Raw genomic sequence first — 17960 nt, 5'->3', positions numbered from 1 at the left:
ATCTTCATGAGTGTCAATACTTAAGAATCTCCAATCATATAACAAAATGACAAGAATATAATAATCCAGTGAACAACTTTGCTTCATAGTCTAACATTGGATGATATGCAAAGGTTACATAAGGCATTAATTTATACTGAGAGTTTCATAAAATATACATCCCACAAGTATATGTATAAACATATAAAAACAATTTAAGGATTTTAGTAAATCATAAATTTTAAAATCTTTGATAGAAAAAATGTCACATTAATGTCTTGAAAAGTTCTTTGGTAGGTTTTCAGAAGCAGTATAACAAATCACACATTACCACATTTTTAATACATCATTTTGCTTGTTTAGAAATCTTAAAAAAGCACAAGACTCTGTCTTTCGCACAGAGAAAGAAATAAAAGATACTGAGAAAGAAGTAAATGACTTAACAGCAGAGCTCAAAAGTCTTGAGGACAAAGCAACAGAGGTCATAAAGAATACAAATGCTGCAGAGGTAAGACAAGGGGGAGGGGATGGAATTTGAAGCAGCTAAGTTATAGATGACACCAGTACCTTGCATAGTAAACACTCAGTAGGTTAAAACATAACTATATTAACTTATCTGTACAGTAGAAATGAATACTGTATTGTAGCTTTTCTATAAATAAAAACATTTTAACTTTAAATGAAAGGGGAATGGGGAGAGATTGCTAATTTCTTCATCTTTCTAATGTGAAAATTCCTGTTCTATTTGGGAAGATCATCTGTAGCAGCTCTTCTTGGTTTTTAGGAGTCCTTACCAGAGATCCAGAAAGAACATCGTAACCTACTTCAAGAACTAAAAGTAATTCAAGAACATGAACACGCTCTTCAGAAAGATGCACTTAGTATAAAGTTGAAACTCGAACAAATAGATGGTCACATTAGTGAACATAATTCTAAAATAAAATATTGGCAAAAAGAGGTGAGCCAATTATTACTGTTTGTTAAGTGTAACTTTAAAATATTCTTTTGGAAAAGGGCTGGCTGGGGTTTTTGTGTATGTTTTTAAGGTATGTTGTGATTCTTAATTTCATTATATATAATCACTTCTCAGGTTTATAGGTGACATAATGAACAATATATAGTTATTACATACAGAAAGATATGGGTAATGGTTTGAATTAGTCAACATTTTCACCCCAGGGCTGATAATGGATTTAACAAAAGGCTATCTGAACATTTGGGAACACTACAACTGTTTTTCTTCAAGTCCTTTGAAAAATAGTTGATACACAGATTAATCACCACTTCTTAGTATATGTTGTTCTAATAGATAGGTAATTTGTCATATTAATTTGGGGGGTTTTATTTTTAGCAATGAATTATAATATTGTTCCTTTTCTAACACTCATCTAAATTAAACTTTTAGATTGCAAAAATATCATTGCATCCCATAGAAGATAATCCTGTTGAAGAGATCTTAGTTCTAAGCCCAGAGGATCTTGAAGCAATCAAAAACCCAGACTCTATAACAAATCAGATTGCGCTTTTGGAAGCTCAATGTCATGAAATGAAACCAAACCTTGGTGCCATTGCAGAGTATAAAAAGAAGGTACGAATGATCTATTCATGTGTAATGGTCAGAAAGTCTCTTTACTCCTTAGTCTAAATTGTAGCCTTTAATTTTATATAATTAGTAGTGTTAATTCTCATCTCAAATGTATAACTGAACAGATGTTTTTCTCATATTTTCATAGGAAGAGTTATATTTACAACGGGTAGCAGAATTGGACAGAATTACTAATGAAAGAGATAATTTTAGACAGGCATATGAGGATCTTCGGAAACAAAGGCTTAATGAATTCATGGCAGGTTTTTATGTAATAACAAATAAGTTAAAGGAAAATTACCAAATGCTTACTTTGGGAGGTGACGCTGAGCTGGAGCTTGTAGACAGCTTGGATCCTTTCTCTGAAGGAATCATGTTCAGGTTTGTAATTACACATATGCTGAGTTTTTGGCTCCTTCTGTTATATACCTCTACATAGTCTCCAAACTTAGTATTTTTTAGGGGTAGGATGTGAAGGTTAGGTCTACAACTTGATTTATTCGATAAATATTAGTTTGATTACATTTTGGCAGTTTACAGCTTCAATTCTAGGCAAACTGTAAATACCTGCTTTTACAGAATATTTGTCTAGTTCATCTTTTAATTTTCAAGCCATTTCAGTTTAACATCAGGATTTTCAAATTACAAAGCAAAAAACTGCATTGGAAACAGGGGAAGAGTAGCAAGAATTACTTGCTGGCCTGCTGTTTAAATCTTAAATTTTTGGTAGGTGTTCTTATGTCATCCTCCAATAACATTGTTATAAAAGAACCCCCCAAAAGCTTAATCAGTGAAATACAAATTAGAGATTCCCAAAGAAGGTGGTAGAAGCCAGTTATAGGAAACAAATCATGAAGTCTTCACTTCAGTTTTATGAGTAATTTGACTTATAAAGAGATTTTCTTAATTATTTCAGTGTTCGACCACCTAAGAAAAGTTGGAAGAAGATCTTCAACCTTTCAGGAGGAGAGAAAACGCTTAGTTCATTGGCTTTAGTATTCGCTCTTCACCACTACAAACCCACTCCTCTGTACTTCATGGATGAGATTGATGCAGCCCTTGATTTCAAAAATGTGTCCATTGTTGCATTTTACATATATGTAAGTAATCATTTAGAGGTTTTCATTCTGAAAATTTTATGGCTTCTCTAAACATTACACATGGAATTCTTTGACTTCTTTTGAGCTTTTTTCCCCTATTCTTTAATCCCACGTTTCATGGTATCAAAGGAGACCAAGTCGTTTATATAAGCCAAATAGTTCCATTTTGAAAAAGTAAAATATAAATGGATAATGTAAATTAGTAGCAGAAACACAGCTAGAATCTCCAGTCCTCCTAGATCTTTTTTCCACCAAGGACCCAAATTGTTCTCAAACCCAAATACTGTTTCATGAATTATTATCATCATTCTTGTTCATGTTAATTATCAGTGTTGAATTTATTGCCCAAGAATGTATCAGGGAAGTAAAACTTAGATATTTATTATGATTTACATATTACTTATTTTTTCTAATTTATTCTTTCTTTCTTTTTAGGAACAAACAAAAAATGCCCAGTTCATAATAATTTCTCTTCGAAATAATATGTTTGAGATTTCAGATAGACTTATTGGAATTTACAAGACATACAATATAACAAAAAGTGTTGCAGTAAACCCAAAAGAAATTGCATCTAAAGGACTTTGTTAAATTTGTTTATACTTAAGATTCCTCAAATTGAATCAGCATAGATTCAGCATATTTTTACTATTTGTAAAGAGTTATAAATTGTATAAAATACATATTCCTAAACTGGATCGTGTAACTGGTTACCATTTTATGCTGTTAAGAGACATGCTACAAGTCCAATAAAATATTCTCTATACCTGCTTCTAGGAGATTGTAAGAATCTGACAATTTTATAAGCAGACAACTTTGGAGAAAGTAAAATGCCTGGAGGGTCAGGTAACTTGCCCTTAGTTCCAAACTGCTACCTGCAGAGTTTAAAAATGTTGATAAGTAGTAAAGTTCTAAAGTAGATCACAGTACCAAGACCTGAAGCACATCTTCCTGGACCTATGACCCACGCTGGAAAAGCCTGCCAACTACTGTTGTAAAAATGTTAAGGTATTCTACTTAACTGACTAATTTAATTTAGATAATCACTATTTACAACCCACAGACTGGGAACATTTTTTTTTAAACCAGTCATTCTGAATTATAAGGATGAGAACTTAAATATTATACATTCTTTTCTAAAACCTGATGTGCTTGAAACGCTTGCAGAAGAGCCAGCAAACTGAGACACTGTCTGAAATAACTAGCATATAAGGATTAATTTCTTAGTATAAATGGAAATTAAGATAGAGTGCTGTGTGCCCATCAGATTGTCAAGGGTTTTTTGTTGTTGCTGTGTTACACTCTTATTAGTTCAAGAATATTATAATGCTCCTGGAAATAAGTTGGCAGCCACTTGGTTTTCAGAAGAAATTTTGGTATTGAATCAAAAGTCTTTGCCTTAGCTATTCAATTTCTAGATACTGATCCTGAGGAATTTAAGAGTTATCTCCTTATTCAGTGCACCATCGTTTAAAAGTACTAAAAGCTCCAACAAAGACAGTTTGTATCATAACATAGCTATTAAAAATGTAAATACATTACCATGGACTTAAATAAAACAAGATCTAAAACTCAAGCATGGTTAGTTGTTTTAAATCAAGATTATACAAGGGAAAAGTAACAGGGGGAAGTATAATATAATCAAGCGTTTTTATATTGGTGAGCGCAGAGGTGAATGGAATTAATATATTTTAATAACCAATGGAGTAGAAGAGCTTAGTATTAACTTTAAGAGTTACAGATAATAGCCCATAGCCAATATGAAAATTCCAAAGCAACCAACTGCTCCTGAGTTTGAGCACCTTATATTAAGCCACTCAATGCAAATAAAATACCAAAATGAGTTTATTAAAATACATACTTTTGTTATACATAAACCTGAGAAATATTTCAAGATTATATACTTTAAATTTTACAATCTCATCCTCCTGGTAAAAATACAAAAGAGAACAGCATTTATAAGAATCAGTTATTTGTATCCTTGACTGTATTCATGCACACTACATAGAAAGTATCCAAAAATAAACTTTTGTCTACTAAAAACTGGCAAGTTACAAAATATTAATGTCAAACCTAAAACACTTCAATTTTTAGTGTAGTTCTTAGACATAGATTAGAAACTCTAATTTAATAAAAATCTTGGCTTAAATCCTTTAAAGGTAGCACGACAGATGAACTCTAAAGAATACATTGGGTCTTTCATATACTAGATATATGGCTTTGAGCAAGCACTTTAGTGTCTGTCTCCTCATCTACAAAAAGCAAGGGTTAATACCTACTTCACAAATGTGAGATTAAATGTTTGGCACATTTCAGTGCTTACTAATACTTACACATGTATTCCAAAACGTACATGGCATTTATGTTGTGACTAGTACTTAAATCAGTGCAACTTCAGTCTACAGTGAGTGTGTAGCTGAATACCTCCATTATACCCTCCAAATGTTCTTTGCCCACACAACAGTTAATCATGCTATTCTGATTCTGATCATAAGTTGACAATACAGCCAAGCATCTTCTTACTCAGATTTGTTCTCAGCAGATAAGACATTAGGAATATTTTAGAACTGGTGTCCTGATTACAGCCATGTTATCTATAGGAGCAGGAGCATTCCCTAATCCGACCTGGGAAGTCTGAACTGCAGATGTGATCTAAGAACAACAGCTAATTTGGAATTTCTGGAAAGCAAATGAGCTTGCACTTAGGGTTGTATGGACAGAGAGGCAAAAAGTCCTACCACAAAGCACCACAACTCCAGTCCCTGTTAATAAAAAGGGAACTAAATCAAAGGGATTTGACTTAAAGTAGGCTCCCTTTATACCAAAATTCAAGAACGTAAGATTATTGATACTTTGGCATTAGAGTAAGAGAAAGTTTGACAGAAAATTTAAGACAATTTTAAAGACATGCAGAACATGATGCCGTCAGTCTGATAAGGGTGGAATATATCAGTAATATCTGTTCTAGTACCATGTTTCAGAGTTTTTATCCAAGAACTGATTTGACTGACAAGACTGAAGACTGCACAAAAGTCGAATACAATCCTAAAATAAATTAACACAAACCACAGAATAACAAGGGTTAGAAAATGTTACTGTTTGGTCCCTAACAACACTTTGGATTTCCAAAAGCAATAATTTAATTAGGAATGAATGTTGATAAACATTTTAAGGCTCTTAAGTTTACCTAAAACACATTAATGTGTGGATCAGGTACATCTGATCAAAGACATTTTTAACATAAGCAACCCCTATCACTTTGAGATTTTGCTGCTTGAATTTAAAACCTCTTCTCACCATCCTTATTTGCCCATTCAAGTGTCAAGCCACATCAAAATAAAGGCTTACACCTTTCAGGATTTCACTTTTTAATTAAAAGCTACATATACACAGAAGTGCAAAGCCAACCACTGCAGTATATAATGCTAAAAGAGTATTAGTACAAGAATGTTTAAATATCACAGTGATATTGTCAACCTCTCAAACCAGTAAAAGTGGGATAATGTATTAATACTCAAATCAAGTAATTACCAGATTTTATTCTGGTTTTCAGAAAACCAGACATTCTGTCTCATTTCTAACTTTTGATGACACTTTCTATTCAACAGAAGCATAAAAGGTTTAACATTTCTATATTTGTTACAACTCTAATAATGTTTAGCTTGCTATTTTATTTATCCATGCTACCCCATTCCTCCGTTTAACTGTGGTTGTTAGTCTCTGCTGTATAGAATAAGCCTATTTAAATAATTCAGACTTGAATTTTCAACGAGAAATTATTTTCCACATGAATTCCTTCAGTAAATATAAAGTGTGACACAGTATATTCTTTAAATCATGCAGATTGTTAGATAAACTTTGGTAAACAGATAGAGAGACTTCAGAAAAACATACTGAAGTGATTTCATTTAAAAAAGTTATTATGTGATGGTTAGAAAAGAGGATCAGCATCAGTATCACTGAAATTAGTGTAACTATAACAATGTTTAGAATCTTAAAAAATTCAACTTCTTTTTTATCTTTATCAGGCCAGGAACATGGCATCCTTTTTGAAGAAATTTTCATTTCAGGAATGAGAAGTTTCTTAATTTGTCCAATTTCTGTTCTGCTCCAATCTTCTTTCAATACTTGGCTTACTCGGGGATAAATTTCAACAGGTTGGACCTCAGGAAGTGGTCTTTGTTTCAAGATCTGCACACGCTGGCGGACATCATCAACTTTTTCAAGAAATTTAAGTGGAGACTCTTCTTGTAAAGATGTTGTCAATGTCATTAATTCAAGCTGCTGCTCTCTCATTTCTTTCATTCTTTCAATTTGTGGAGTATATTCTTGATTAATCAGATTGCCAACATCACAAAGAGCAGTTAGGAAACATTTTTTTTTCTGTTCTAATGTATCACTAAGCTCCTTAAAATACTGGAGAACAACTTCCTTATCACCTTGGACCATTTTCTCCGAATGAGATTTTTGTTCTTCCAGCTTTTCAATAAGACGAGTAAGATCTGTCCAGTGTGTGTCTGTTAACTGTTCAACCAGTTTTTGAGGTGTGTCCCTTTCTTTCATATAGGCGCTCTGAAGATCATCTATAGGATGGCCAAGATGTTGACCTATGGTAAGGCAGTGACCACAAACTAATTTTTTATCCAGTAGACAGTAAACATTTAATGGCTGCCTGTAATGCTCAGGGCAGGTGACAATATCCGGATGGTCTTCTTGCTGGTACTTTTCAATAATAGCCCTTAATGCAAAATTAACAGGTAAAGATTCAATACCAGTTGGAGCAATTTCAATAATACTTCTGCAGTTAGGGCACTTAAGAGGAATTCGTAAAGGTCTCCATATATAAAAGTTGCCAGATGCCTGTAGAACGTTTTCCAAGCAATTTCTACAAAATGTATGAGAGCATGGTAGTACACGAGGATCTTCAAAAATACTGTAACAAATGGGACATGTTAACTCATCCTCAAAATTGTGCATTTCCTGTCAAGAGAAAAAGGTACTTTAAGTCTACAAATAACAAGGACACATGCACATATGAAATAACAAGTTAATTCCTAGCAAAATTACATTCTTCAATTCATACTCCCAGGTGGCTCAATGATAGTTTCTAAAATAAGTGACTAAACTTCTAACTGTTTCATAAATTTCTTAGCTTCTTGAATGGAATACTAGTATGTCTGCTTAAAGCACTGGATCAGCATAGTATAATATTGTGAAGCAATACTAATTTAAAGAATTAGAAGGGAAAAACATTTCTGAGTTCTTGCAACAAAAAAAGCTTGAAAGATGGAAGTGTTGATTGTGGTAACTATGAATTACTGACCACTAGAGCATTAGTGGTAAAGAACACCATTAGTCATCTTTCCTCATGAAAGAAATCCACCAACAGTTCTGAGACCCCCTCTGACACAAATAACAACCTCTCCGCAAGCCATTATTGACATTTCCAACAACAGAAGCCTGACGTTTTTTCATCCTACCACCTCACAGTCTTCCTTTATACCTAATCCTCACTGCAAGCCACAATCCCTCAAAACTTACTTTGCTCTGATACAGAAAAATCAAATTGTACCACTGTTTGAAGAACCATAAAAAGCAAGACAAAACCCAAGTGCCATTCATGTAAAATATAAAGCTTACCAAATCCTCCTCTATAAAAACTAACTTTTAAAAGTTTGAGAAAACAACATCTACAAATAACTGTACTTTTAATAAACATAAAAACCTCTTTAGACTTAGGTCTGTGTGCCTTACCTTCACCATTTGCAAAAGCAAACTCTTATTCATTCAAGTCTCAACTTGATTCCCACCTCCTCCCCAGATTAGGTCCTCTGTTAATCTCACTGAGCACACTGCACTTCTACTTTCTAGCACTTAGCTGAATTTTACTTAAAAGAATTTTGTAACATTTTTCTATATATTAGAATATAAGCCTGCAATAAGGGCAGGAATTGTGTCTGAGTGCAGAACTTGACACACAATAGGCATTCACTCCATATTGGCTGAATAAACACTATCCCTTAAGAGACCAATGTTAATAAAATGTCAAATCTTAGTTTTGTAAAATCTTTGCTCAGGAAAAGTTCTATCAAGAGTCCATCGGAAAATATTCCATTCAGATTGACAATATTAATAACCCTAATGAGCCAAGATGTGGCAGAGACCAAGAAGCTTGAACTGTGAAGCATTCCAGGAAACAAAAGTAATTGGGCAACAGTACAGAAGATGACATTCACTGCAAATAAATTCAAGTGCCTACATGTTGAGAAATCTTTATGACTACAACTATACCTAACAGAGCTCTGAAATCATAGGAAAACCACACAAGAAAAACAAACATTTTCTCAGTTTATTTCAGTGATGTCAGAATTCATAATGAAGGAATAAACAGAACAGCACTTTGCAAGGAAGGAATAAAATTTGAGCAGTGTACATTCAATTTAGATTTAATATTAAAGCTATTTAATGCTTAAGTACCAAAAATTGGCCCTAAAACAGAATCCAACCTTTCCCTCCAAAGTCCTATATTTATCAAAAAATTAGAAAACAACATTTTCCCTGGGAACCCATTTAAGGACCCCCAAAAGCTCAACTTTATTGTAAAAAGAGTATCTCTTGAATTTACATAAAATGGAAGCAAATATGGTCTCAAAAGTTACTTCCATAGCATGTAAAAGTTAATAAAATTTTATCAGAAATATGTAGATAATTTGAAGTACATTAATCAAATCTGTTCTCAGACTACCTTCTTCCAGATGATTTATTAAAAACTGGTTTTAGGCAACAAATTCATGAGAAGTGAGAAATGGCTAACAGAAGTAAGCCTGGGTTGAAAATAACTTGTAAGGCCAGGAACTTTCTGACTCTGGTTGCTGCCCAAGACACAGAAAACAGGTGGCTATCTTGCTTAGGGGTGTTGTTCTTCTAGAAACTAGTAAGAAATTTTATGCAACATTTTCCATAACCAGCCTAGACTCTTGAGCAGGCGGGAAAGGAGCAAAAAAATGTTTCCTATGAACATTTTCTGGGATGAGTATCTTTAATTTAGGTACTCTGTGTGTGTGTAACAATAATACTGGAAACTAAAAGACAAGCAATTCTTCAATATTCTCAGGAAAATAGGGAAATTATACACCCAGAGAAAGTAAGTAAGTTTTGAAGGTAGACTAAAGTAGTTTGACATGAAAAGTCTCAAAAATGAACCACCCCTCACCCACTCTTTCTAAAGAAACTCCTGCAGGGAGGGAAAAAACGTAAGAATTCTCACCAGGATAACTGTGAAATGAAGTCCTGAATGTTTGTGCAGCAAGTGTAGAGGATAACTTGGAGGAAGAAGAGAGAAATCCAGAAGGAATGTCTAAGTAAATAAAAAGAACTGACAATATTTCATGTGTCTTAACATATTGAGAGGTAACAAGAAAATAAATTTAGAGAAAAGTGACAGAATCATGTAAAGAGAAAATACTATATAGTACATGATACTGTTCAGTTGTCTTATTAGTCATAAATATTAAGTAATGATTTTACCAAAAAGTATGACTTTTATGGATTGAATGTTTGTGTCTCCTCAAAATTCGTATGTTGAAATCCTAACCCTTAATGCAATGGTATTAGGAGGTACAGCTTTTGGGAGGTAATGAGGCCATGAGATTGGAGCACTCTTGAAAGAGATTAGTGCCCTTTCAAGGAGAGATACAGGGCTTGCTCCCTGTCTTTCTCTACTATCTGCCATGTGAAGACACAGCAGGAAGATGGCCATCTGCAAACCAGGAACAGCTTTTGCCAGAACCCAACCATGCCAACATCCTGATCTTGGAATTCCCAGCCTCCAAAACTGCAAGAAATAAATGTTTGTTGTGTAAGCCACCTAGTCTACAGTATCTTTTTTTTTTTTTAAGTCATGGTATTTTTGTTGTAACAGCCCAAACTAAGAAAATGACAAAATTATATTGAGAGGAGGGAGGAGGAGGGAATAAGGGAAGGTTTCACAGTGTTTAAGAACTAATCTTACAAGAAGTCAGTACATATCTAGAAGTGAAAAAATCAAGAAACCACATTAAAGACAAATTATTTAGAAATAGAGAAGCAATACCAAAAGAAATAGTTAAAAAGAAATGGAAGTGACTGCTTCTGGAGAGCAAGAATCAAAAGTGGGGAGAGTGAGGGGAGGAGGCTGCTGTTTCTCATTATAAACCTAATTCTGCTGTCTTACTTTCAACTATTATCATACTATTAAAAATTTAAAGAAATAAAGACAATCCCATATGCATCAAGGCAGAAAAGTAAGATGCCTAAAAAGAAAACAAAAACATAATGGTCTCAAAATTCTCTTGGGAGACTATGATTTCCAAAAATGGCCACAACAGTTAGCTCCCACATATGCTCGTTTGTGATGTGACTTTGCATACTCCCCCATCAAGAGATGAAATCTATTCTCCTCTTAAAAAGATCTGGGCAGGATATATAACTGCTCTGACCAACAGTATATAGTACAAGTGACAGTTCTGGGTATAGACCTTAGCTAGCCTGGCAGATTGCTGCCTCTTCACTATATAAAAAGTCTAAGCTACCTTGCAGCAAGAGAGACCAAGTGGAGAAGCAATGAGGTGCCAGACACATTACTGAAAAAGTCATCTTGGACATGCAGCCATCCAAACCTTCAGATGGTTTTTACACAGCTGTAGATAACGAGAACATCTCCAAAGCAAAAAGGAATGCTAAAAGACAATGTAGCAATCAATGTTCACAAGGGTCTAGAAGGAAAAGTATATGACCAAAGAATTCCCTACCCAGCCAAGATGCAATTTATTCATGTGAAATAATATAAATACTCTTAGCAAAATCTACAGGGTTTAAAAAAAAGTTCTATAGGGCAGAGTTGAAGCCAAATACCTTCATTACAAAACAAAAAAAGTAATATAGAAAGGATTCATCTTTAAAAAAAATGGAGGGGGGGACCAATCTAGGAAAATTAGAAGAAATGACGAATATGAAAAGAGAAAATTGTTAGACTTGACAGATCCAAGAGCTGGCTCTTTAAATAAGTAAACAAGCCATTAGCTATCTGTGATAGGCAGCTTCCAAGATGGCCCCCAATGACCTCCACCTCCTGGTGGTCACATCCTTTTGTAATCTTCTCCTGAGTGTGGGCTGGACCCAGTAACTTGCTTCTAACAGAATACAGCAGAAGTGACAGGCTATCACATCCAAGATTTTGTAATAAAAGGCCATGGCTCTGACTCTCTCTTCACCTCTCTTAGATCACTCTCACTGAGGGAAGCAAGATGCCATGTTGTAAGGAGATCAAGGTCCACTGGTGTGGCAAGAAACTAAGGCCTCTAATTTAACATCCTCCAAGAAACTGAAGCCTCAAACAACTACATAGTAAGCTTGGAAGAAGATATCTCAGTTCCAGTAAAATCCTGGAATGACTGCAACCTCACGAGAGACGATGGGCCGGAGGCAGTCAGCTAAGTTGCTCCTAGGTTTCTGACCCAAAGAAACTGAATTTTTGTTGCTTCAGGCTGCTAAGATTTGGGATAGTTATGCAGCAATAGACTACTATACTATCTCAAACAAGGGGGGAAAGGAAGAAACAACAAATGTACCAAGTTAGCATTAAAAAAAGGAAATAAACCAAACATAGAAAAAGCCAGAATGATAGAGAATAACTTACATAATTCTATGTTACTTTATTCGAAAATCTACAAGAAATTATTCTGTGTCAGTTCAAATACCAAAACTGCCTGGAAAAGATAAAGCAAACCCTGAGAGAAATTCACAAGTTGGAAAAGTGCTACTCTGGAAAAAGGGGGGGGGGGGGGCAAGCTTCTCTAGTGAGTCAATTCAAGTGGTAAAGAAACAATTTCTTGTTCAACTGCTCCAGAACACAAGATGGAAACTTCACCATTTTCTTTTAATTTTTCTTTTCTTTTTTTGGCGGGGGAGTAATTAGGTTTATTTATTTTTAGCTTTTTTTTTTCAAATGGAGGTACTGGGGATTGAACCCAGGACCCTCATGCATGCTGGGCATGCGCTCTAGCACTGAGCTATACCCTCCCTTTCTCCCTGCAAATTGTTTTGAAGATAGTATAATACCATTCCAAAACCTGACAACACAAACTAAAAACAGACCAATTTCAAAAATGATTACTGATGTAAAATCCTAAACACAGTATTAGCAATAAATCAACCCTGAACACATTAAAAGAATACAGTACAGGACCAAATAAGGTTCTTCCCAGAAATGTAAAGTTAATTCAATAACAGAAAATTACTCAATCAGGTCAATGGAGAAAACTGCACTATCACATTAGATGTGAAAAATGCACATAATATAAAAACCAATAAGCACAGTCCACACAGACAGTGAAATGGTGGCTGCCCAGAGCTAGAGGGCAGAGGGTTGGAGAGTTACTGTTTAGTCAGTCACAGTTTCAGTATGGGAAGATGAAAAAGTTCTGGAGATAGATGGTGGAACATATTTAATATGAAATGTACTTAATGCCACTGAACTATACACTTAAAAATGGTTAAAATGGTAAATTTTATGTATATTTTAAAAACTTTAAAAATGTGTCTTGCCAATTACCCCTTTCCCTGCCAAATTACTTTTAGAATCAGTTTGTATTATCGTATACTTTTAAAAAGCAAAAACTTAAAATAACCCATATAAAATGTTATCTTCCTCCAGTGAGTACTAAAAGCCCAAGTACATACTGATAACTCAGTTCAAGATTTCCTGCTTCCCTTTTAAAAGTCACCAAGAAATATGAATATAAAAAGAAATCTCTTCAGAAATAAACCTGAAGCTAAATCATCTGCTTGTAAATTATTTCACAAATTTCTTGTGTTTAAATGTCAAAAACAAACACACTAGTGAATTTCTAAACTTTTTATGCAGTCTTTCTCCAGAGGGCTAATTTCCTTTGAAGCCTCCACAATGTCTAACCAGCATATTATGGATGGTCAGCACTACAAGTAGATGATGGAGAATCAAGCAATACCAAAAATATCACTATTCTGTGTAAACTATTAAGTTTTAGTTTCCTAATGCACTAGTGCCTTTCATCTCTAAGCATGAATGGTTATAAAACATTCATTACATTTTACAACCTCTGAAGAAAAATTTGCCACATTATAGAGTTAGCTGGCTTGCTCTAGGACTCATAGTGTGAGTCAGCTAAGTCTGGGAAAATTCAAGAGGTGTCACCACCCAGGCTGGGGCTCACATCGCAGGGGCCCTAACTGATAAAAAGCACACTGTATGCAATTCAAGACTTACTTTACAAACACTACAACTGTACCATCTACATCTAAAGGTAAGATTTTTAAAAAACTTTTGTACATGTAAATATACAAAAATAATAAAGGATCACCATAATGCTTTCAAATTAAAAAAAAAAAAAATCCTATGGTCAGATCTGATTTTAACTCTGCCCATTTGGACTGTTTCCCTGCATTTTGATGTCAAACTGTTTACACAAACTAAAAAACTGAATGCCACTTAAGCAGGAACAGAAATGAGAAGTTAAGGGTTTTTTTTTTGCTTTTTTATACTTTTCAAAGTGGAACTATATATTTGGTTGGAAAAAATTCAATGTGTCTGCAGAAAAGCAATGTTAAAACTATCATAACCTAAAATCAAAATTTCACCTTGCCAGACTAGTTAAATTATGGTACCTCACTTTAAAGGATAGCTACTTGCTCATAAAAGAGGAATGAAGACCAATATGGACATGCATGGCAAAAAGGTATCCAGATAAGTAATAAATTCAACTTGCAGATCTCTATGTGTTAAATGTGTGTGTCTATATTAAGATGCACACATCGTTGTAAAATTTGTAGAGGGTACACAGAGAGTTAACAGTGACTAACTTTAAGGTATAGGTCAGATAAGGGAGTTGTTTACTTTTCACTTTATGCTCCGTCTATATGGTCTGAATTTTATACATCACAGACATCTATGTCTTTTTTCAAGATTTAAAATTTTCACCTTACAATTTAAATCATTCACTCAGTAAAAATTTACTGAAAATTTCTTTGGTATTCACTTAATCGCCCATAACTTACCGCTTTGTTGACTTTCTGGTTTGGAGACTTGAATATACTTTTATCTTCTCCAACTTTACAGATTCTTTTATTCTTATTCTAAAATTAAAATAATTTTATCTTAATGTTCTAGATTTACATTCTCAAAAAATGTTAAGTGCGGTATCGCAGAGAATGGTTTTTTCAGCCTGCTGTTTACCTTCCCTAAGCCTCGTGTTTTTAGAAAAGAAGCGTTACAAATATCAACAGCTGTGAAGCCGCAGGAGAGGTATCACCTGTACTATGAAAATCCCAACAATTCTGTGACCAAATAAACTGTCACAAAGGACCTCTTTTTACAGAGTCAAGTATCTTACGAGCTCTTGAAAATATGAGTCAACAATGGCAAAGACGGAGCAAACATTCATGGTCGTTTCAGACTGCTGAAAGTTAAGTGGAAGACAAGAAACATCCATGTGAGTGAAAGATTTTGCCAGCTTAAAATTATAAATATTGATTTAGGTTATTCCCATCCATATGTCTGTCTGTCTCTCAGTTCTGCCACTTAAATTCTGAGACACCCTGGGTCAGTTTTACCTAAATGTGTCTCAGAACTGAGGCTTCACATCTGTAAAATGGGCATAATTACACCTAACCCTGCTAAAGTAACGATAACCTCTCACAAAGAAGGAGCTCAAAACAGCAGTCCCCTTCCCCTTCCCGAAGATTTATGACAAACCCTCCCGGGCATCTCCCAGTGCGCCTTGGCGTCCCCCGCTCCCAACCCCAGCGAGGACGCCCAGCTCCTCGGAATCCCGCCCCTCTCAGCCTCACCACTAAGGAGGGCCTTCCTTCCTCAAGGAAAAGAAGTTCCCTATTGGAGGGAGGAAGCCGAGGTTCCCCAAACTCTCCACCTGGGACAGGAGGGAAGAGACGCGGAACCCAAGCCAGCCCTTTCCAACATCAAGCGCCTCGACTCTCCTCCAGACACATGCACTATACCAGCCTGCGCCACAGGGAAAGATGAGGGGCCACAGCCGCCTTCTCGGACCAGAAGAGATGTTCCTTAGACTCACAGAGGGGACGGCGAAACGGGGTAACACCACCGGCAGAGGGAGAGCTCTGCGGCCTCCGCCCGGGTGCTGAGAACTGTTCGGCGTCTCCGCCCTCCTCAGCCCTGAGGGCCTTCAGGTGCCGAGAGCAGGCGGGGCTTCGAAGCCTCAAGACGCAGGCGCAGTCTCCCGGCAACCTTCAACTGCGTGGCATCCGCCAATGGGAAAGAGCGCGGGGCCGAGGTTCGAAAGTAAACTGCTGACAGCTGCGGCCGAGGCGGGGGCGTGATCGCGAGGCTTGGCGCGAGGGCCGTGGAGAGCTTTCTGCGCCTGCGCACTAGGCGCGGGCTGCCGCCCGGGAGCTCCCGAGGCGCGCCGCAGGAGGCGCCTCGGCGTGTCGGGGTTCTTCTGGCCGCGGTGCTCCTGGCCTGCAGTTCCGCGTGTGGCAGCGGGAAGGCGCCAGGGGCCCCGGGAGAGGCGGGGCCTGGTGGAGGCCGATGAGTTCTTAAAAAACAGATTGGTAGGACTATTTTTTTTTTTACCTGGAGCCAAGCCGGCACGGCCTGATTCTAGGCTTTAAAGCGCAGCACCTTCCACTCTAACCTCATGGGTTCCCCGCTCCGAGATGCTCTGACAACACTCGCATCCCAGTGGGTGATCGCCGTTCTCCCCTGAGCCCGGGTTTCCCTTTGATTACAGAATCTGGAGACAGAAACCCACCAGACTACCAGGTTGAGCACAGGAGGAGGGGGCTTCTGATTACTGAGAATTCTCTTGTACTTAAAGAGAACCCTGGGAGGGCTGGTGGAACCTTAGGACTCATTTGGGACGGTCACCCTGCGTCTCTCCCTACTCTTCCTCCCGCCCCCGTCCCTCTTTCCACTTTATGAAGCTGTTGCCTGAACATGACTGTTGCACAGAATTCTGGCTTCCAATCAGTTTCTCCACTAAGTTCCTATTTCATCTTCTTAACCCCTAGAAATAAGAAAACATACAGTTCAGTAATCCTTTTCCCTCTTTTTTCTTGAAAAACTATCCAGCCGTATCTCAAGAGACAGTCTCTTCACAGCTTCCTTCTCTTTCCTGCAGTTAGAAGGCATTTACCGCTGTGCTAAATAAAACTATGAGCCTGGGTATACTGTGTATTGCCAGTACTTTCAGGTCTTAGGCATGTAAATTACAGAAAAATATGAAACGGTATAAACCAAATTAAGGTTAACATCAGTGAGTCCTGAGTCAATTTCAGATGGCTTCACCAATTCAACTACTGAAAAGTTTGCTTATAATGTGTGGATTCCAGAGATATCCAAAATATCCTCTGTTACACGGTGCAATATATCCATTTCGACTTTATCGTACACATAGATTTTTCTATTTAAACATTGAAACCATCCTGATAGTTTTTTAACTTCCTGTCAAAACAGTATGTTGTGAATATCCTTCCATAGCCATAAATGCAGCATATTTCTATAAAATTATTCTCTGTTTAAAAAAGTGTAACAGTGATGTTAACTAGGGACTTGAGTGATTATGATGGGTCCATGTGGGTTCACCACTTGTAACAAATGTACCATACTCCAGTGGGGAATGTTGATGATGTGGGAGACTATCATGAGGGCAGGGCAGGAAATACATGGGAAATCTCTGTACCTTCCCCTCAGTTTTGCTGTGAACCTAAATAAAATAAAGTCTTAATAATTTTTAAAAATTTTAAGTGTAATTACCTCTAGAATGAATTCACAGGTCTGTATAATGCTTTGAGCAATAATTACTTTCCACCTGTGTTTTTCCTCTGAACTTCCTTCCCTTAAAAAGAGTTTTGTATGTAGCAAGAAAGCAGGAGTACCTCTTACTAAACTTAACTGGCGTTTGTTTTCCAAAAAAGCCTCAATCCATTGAGGTACAGAACAATTAAGAGAAGAGGCTGAATGTTTGGGAGAAGCAGAAAGAGAAGTCTGTTAGCTCCCAAATAGACAAGCATCAGCAGAGGGAAGCAGTGGCACCTGAAAGGAAGGGCGACATCTGTTCCTACAGGGAGACTGCTTTAGAGGCCCTTTGGTTCCCAACGCTGCCAAAGATCTCTGTAACCTGGCCTGACGGGGAAGTGGCAGAGAGCTACAGGAGCCTGCAGAAACCACGGCAGCCTCAGCAGCAGCAGTCAAGGGGACCTACTGGGCCATGGGGACTGCGATTCATGCGCTCTGCAGAAGATCACGT

At 36.7% G+C, this 17960-nt stretch overlaps 2 protein-coding genes and 1 long non-coding RNA gene across 15 annotated transcripts in view; 2 read left to right on the top strand and 1 right to left on the bottom strand.

Moving 5' to 3' along the window:
* The window catches only part of SMC4 (structural maintenance of chromosomes 4), a 35491-nt gene extending 31254 nt beyond the window's left edge, over positions 1 to 4237 (top strand). For all 4 annotated transcript variants that reach the window (XM_032485238.1, XM_032485227.1, XM_032485234.1 and 1 more), the window contains 6 exons: positions 343 to 487; positions 764 to 937; positions 1385 to 1567; positions 1713 to 1945; positions 2481 to 2664; positions 3100 to 4237. In XM_032485238.1, coding sequence (XP_032341129.1) covers positions 343 to 487; positions 764 to 937; positions 1385 to 1567; positions 1713 to 1945; positions 2481 to 2664; positions 3100 to 3252 — 1072 coding nt within the window. In that variant the 3' untranslated portion in view covers positions 3253 to 4237. The remainder of the gene's footprint in view (positions 1 to 342; positions 488 to 763; positions 938 to 1384; positions 1568 to 1712; positions 1946 to 2480; positions 2665 to 3099) is intronic.
* Positions 4238 to 4488: 251 nt separating this feature from the next.
* Positions 4489 to 16632, bottom strand: TRIM59 (tripartite motif containing 59). 10 transcript variants are annotated; one of them, XM_032485327.1, is made up of 4 exons: positions 15768 to 15893; positions 14734 to 14811; positions 9929 to 10018; positions 4489 to 7641 (listed from the first exon to the last, which is right to left on the bottom strand). In XM_032485327.1, exon 4 carries the CDS (start codon positions 7636 to 7638, stop codon positions 6427 to 6429), a length of 1212 nt encoding a protein of 403 aa, XP_032341218.1. In that variant the 5' UTR covers positions 7639 to 7641; positions 9929 to 10018; positions 14734 to 14811; positions 15768 to 15893; the 3' UTR covers positions 4489 to 6426. The 10 variants fall into 10 exon arrangements, with proteins under 10 accessions (XP_032341218.1, XP_032341225.1, XP_032341209.1 ...); XM_032485334.1 differs by having other exon boundaries at positions 15694 to 15817; XM_032485318.1 differs by lacking the exon at positions 15768 to 15893 and adding an exon at positions 15606 to 15724.
* On the top strand, positions 13516 to 15641 carry LOC116665490. Its single transcript, XR_004322140.1, has 3 exons — positions 13516 to 13982; positions 15054 to 15167; positions 15553 to 15641. It is a non-coding gene; the product is annotated as an uncharacterized LOC116665490 (long non-coding RNA).
* Positions 16633 to 17960: the final 1328 nt, after the last annotated feature.

Source organism: Camelus ferus, chromosome 1 (assembly GCF_009834535.1).
Source record: "Camelus ferus isolate YT-003-E chromosome 1, BCGSAC_Cfer_1.0, whole genome shotgun sequence".
In the NCBI taxonomy this organism is placed as follows: domain Eukaryota; kingdom Metazoa; phylum Chordata; class Mammalia; order Artiodactyla; family Camelidae; genus Camelus; species Camelus ferus.
Note: the sequence above shows the minus strand (reverse complement) of the source record. Positions and strands in the feature narration are given on the sequence as shown.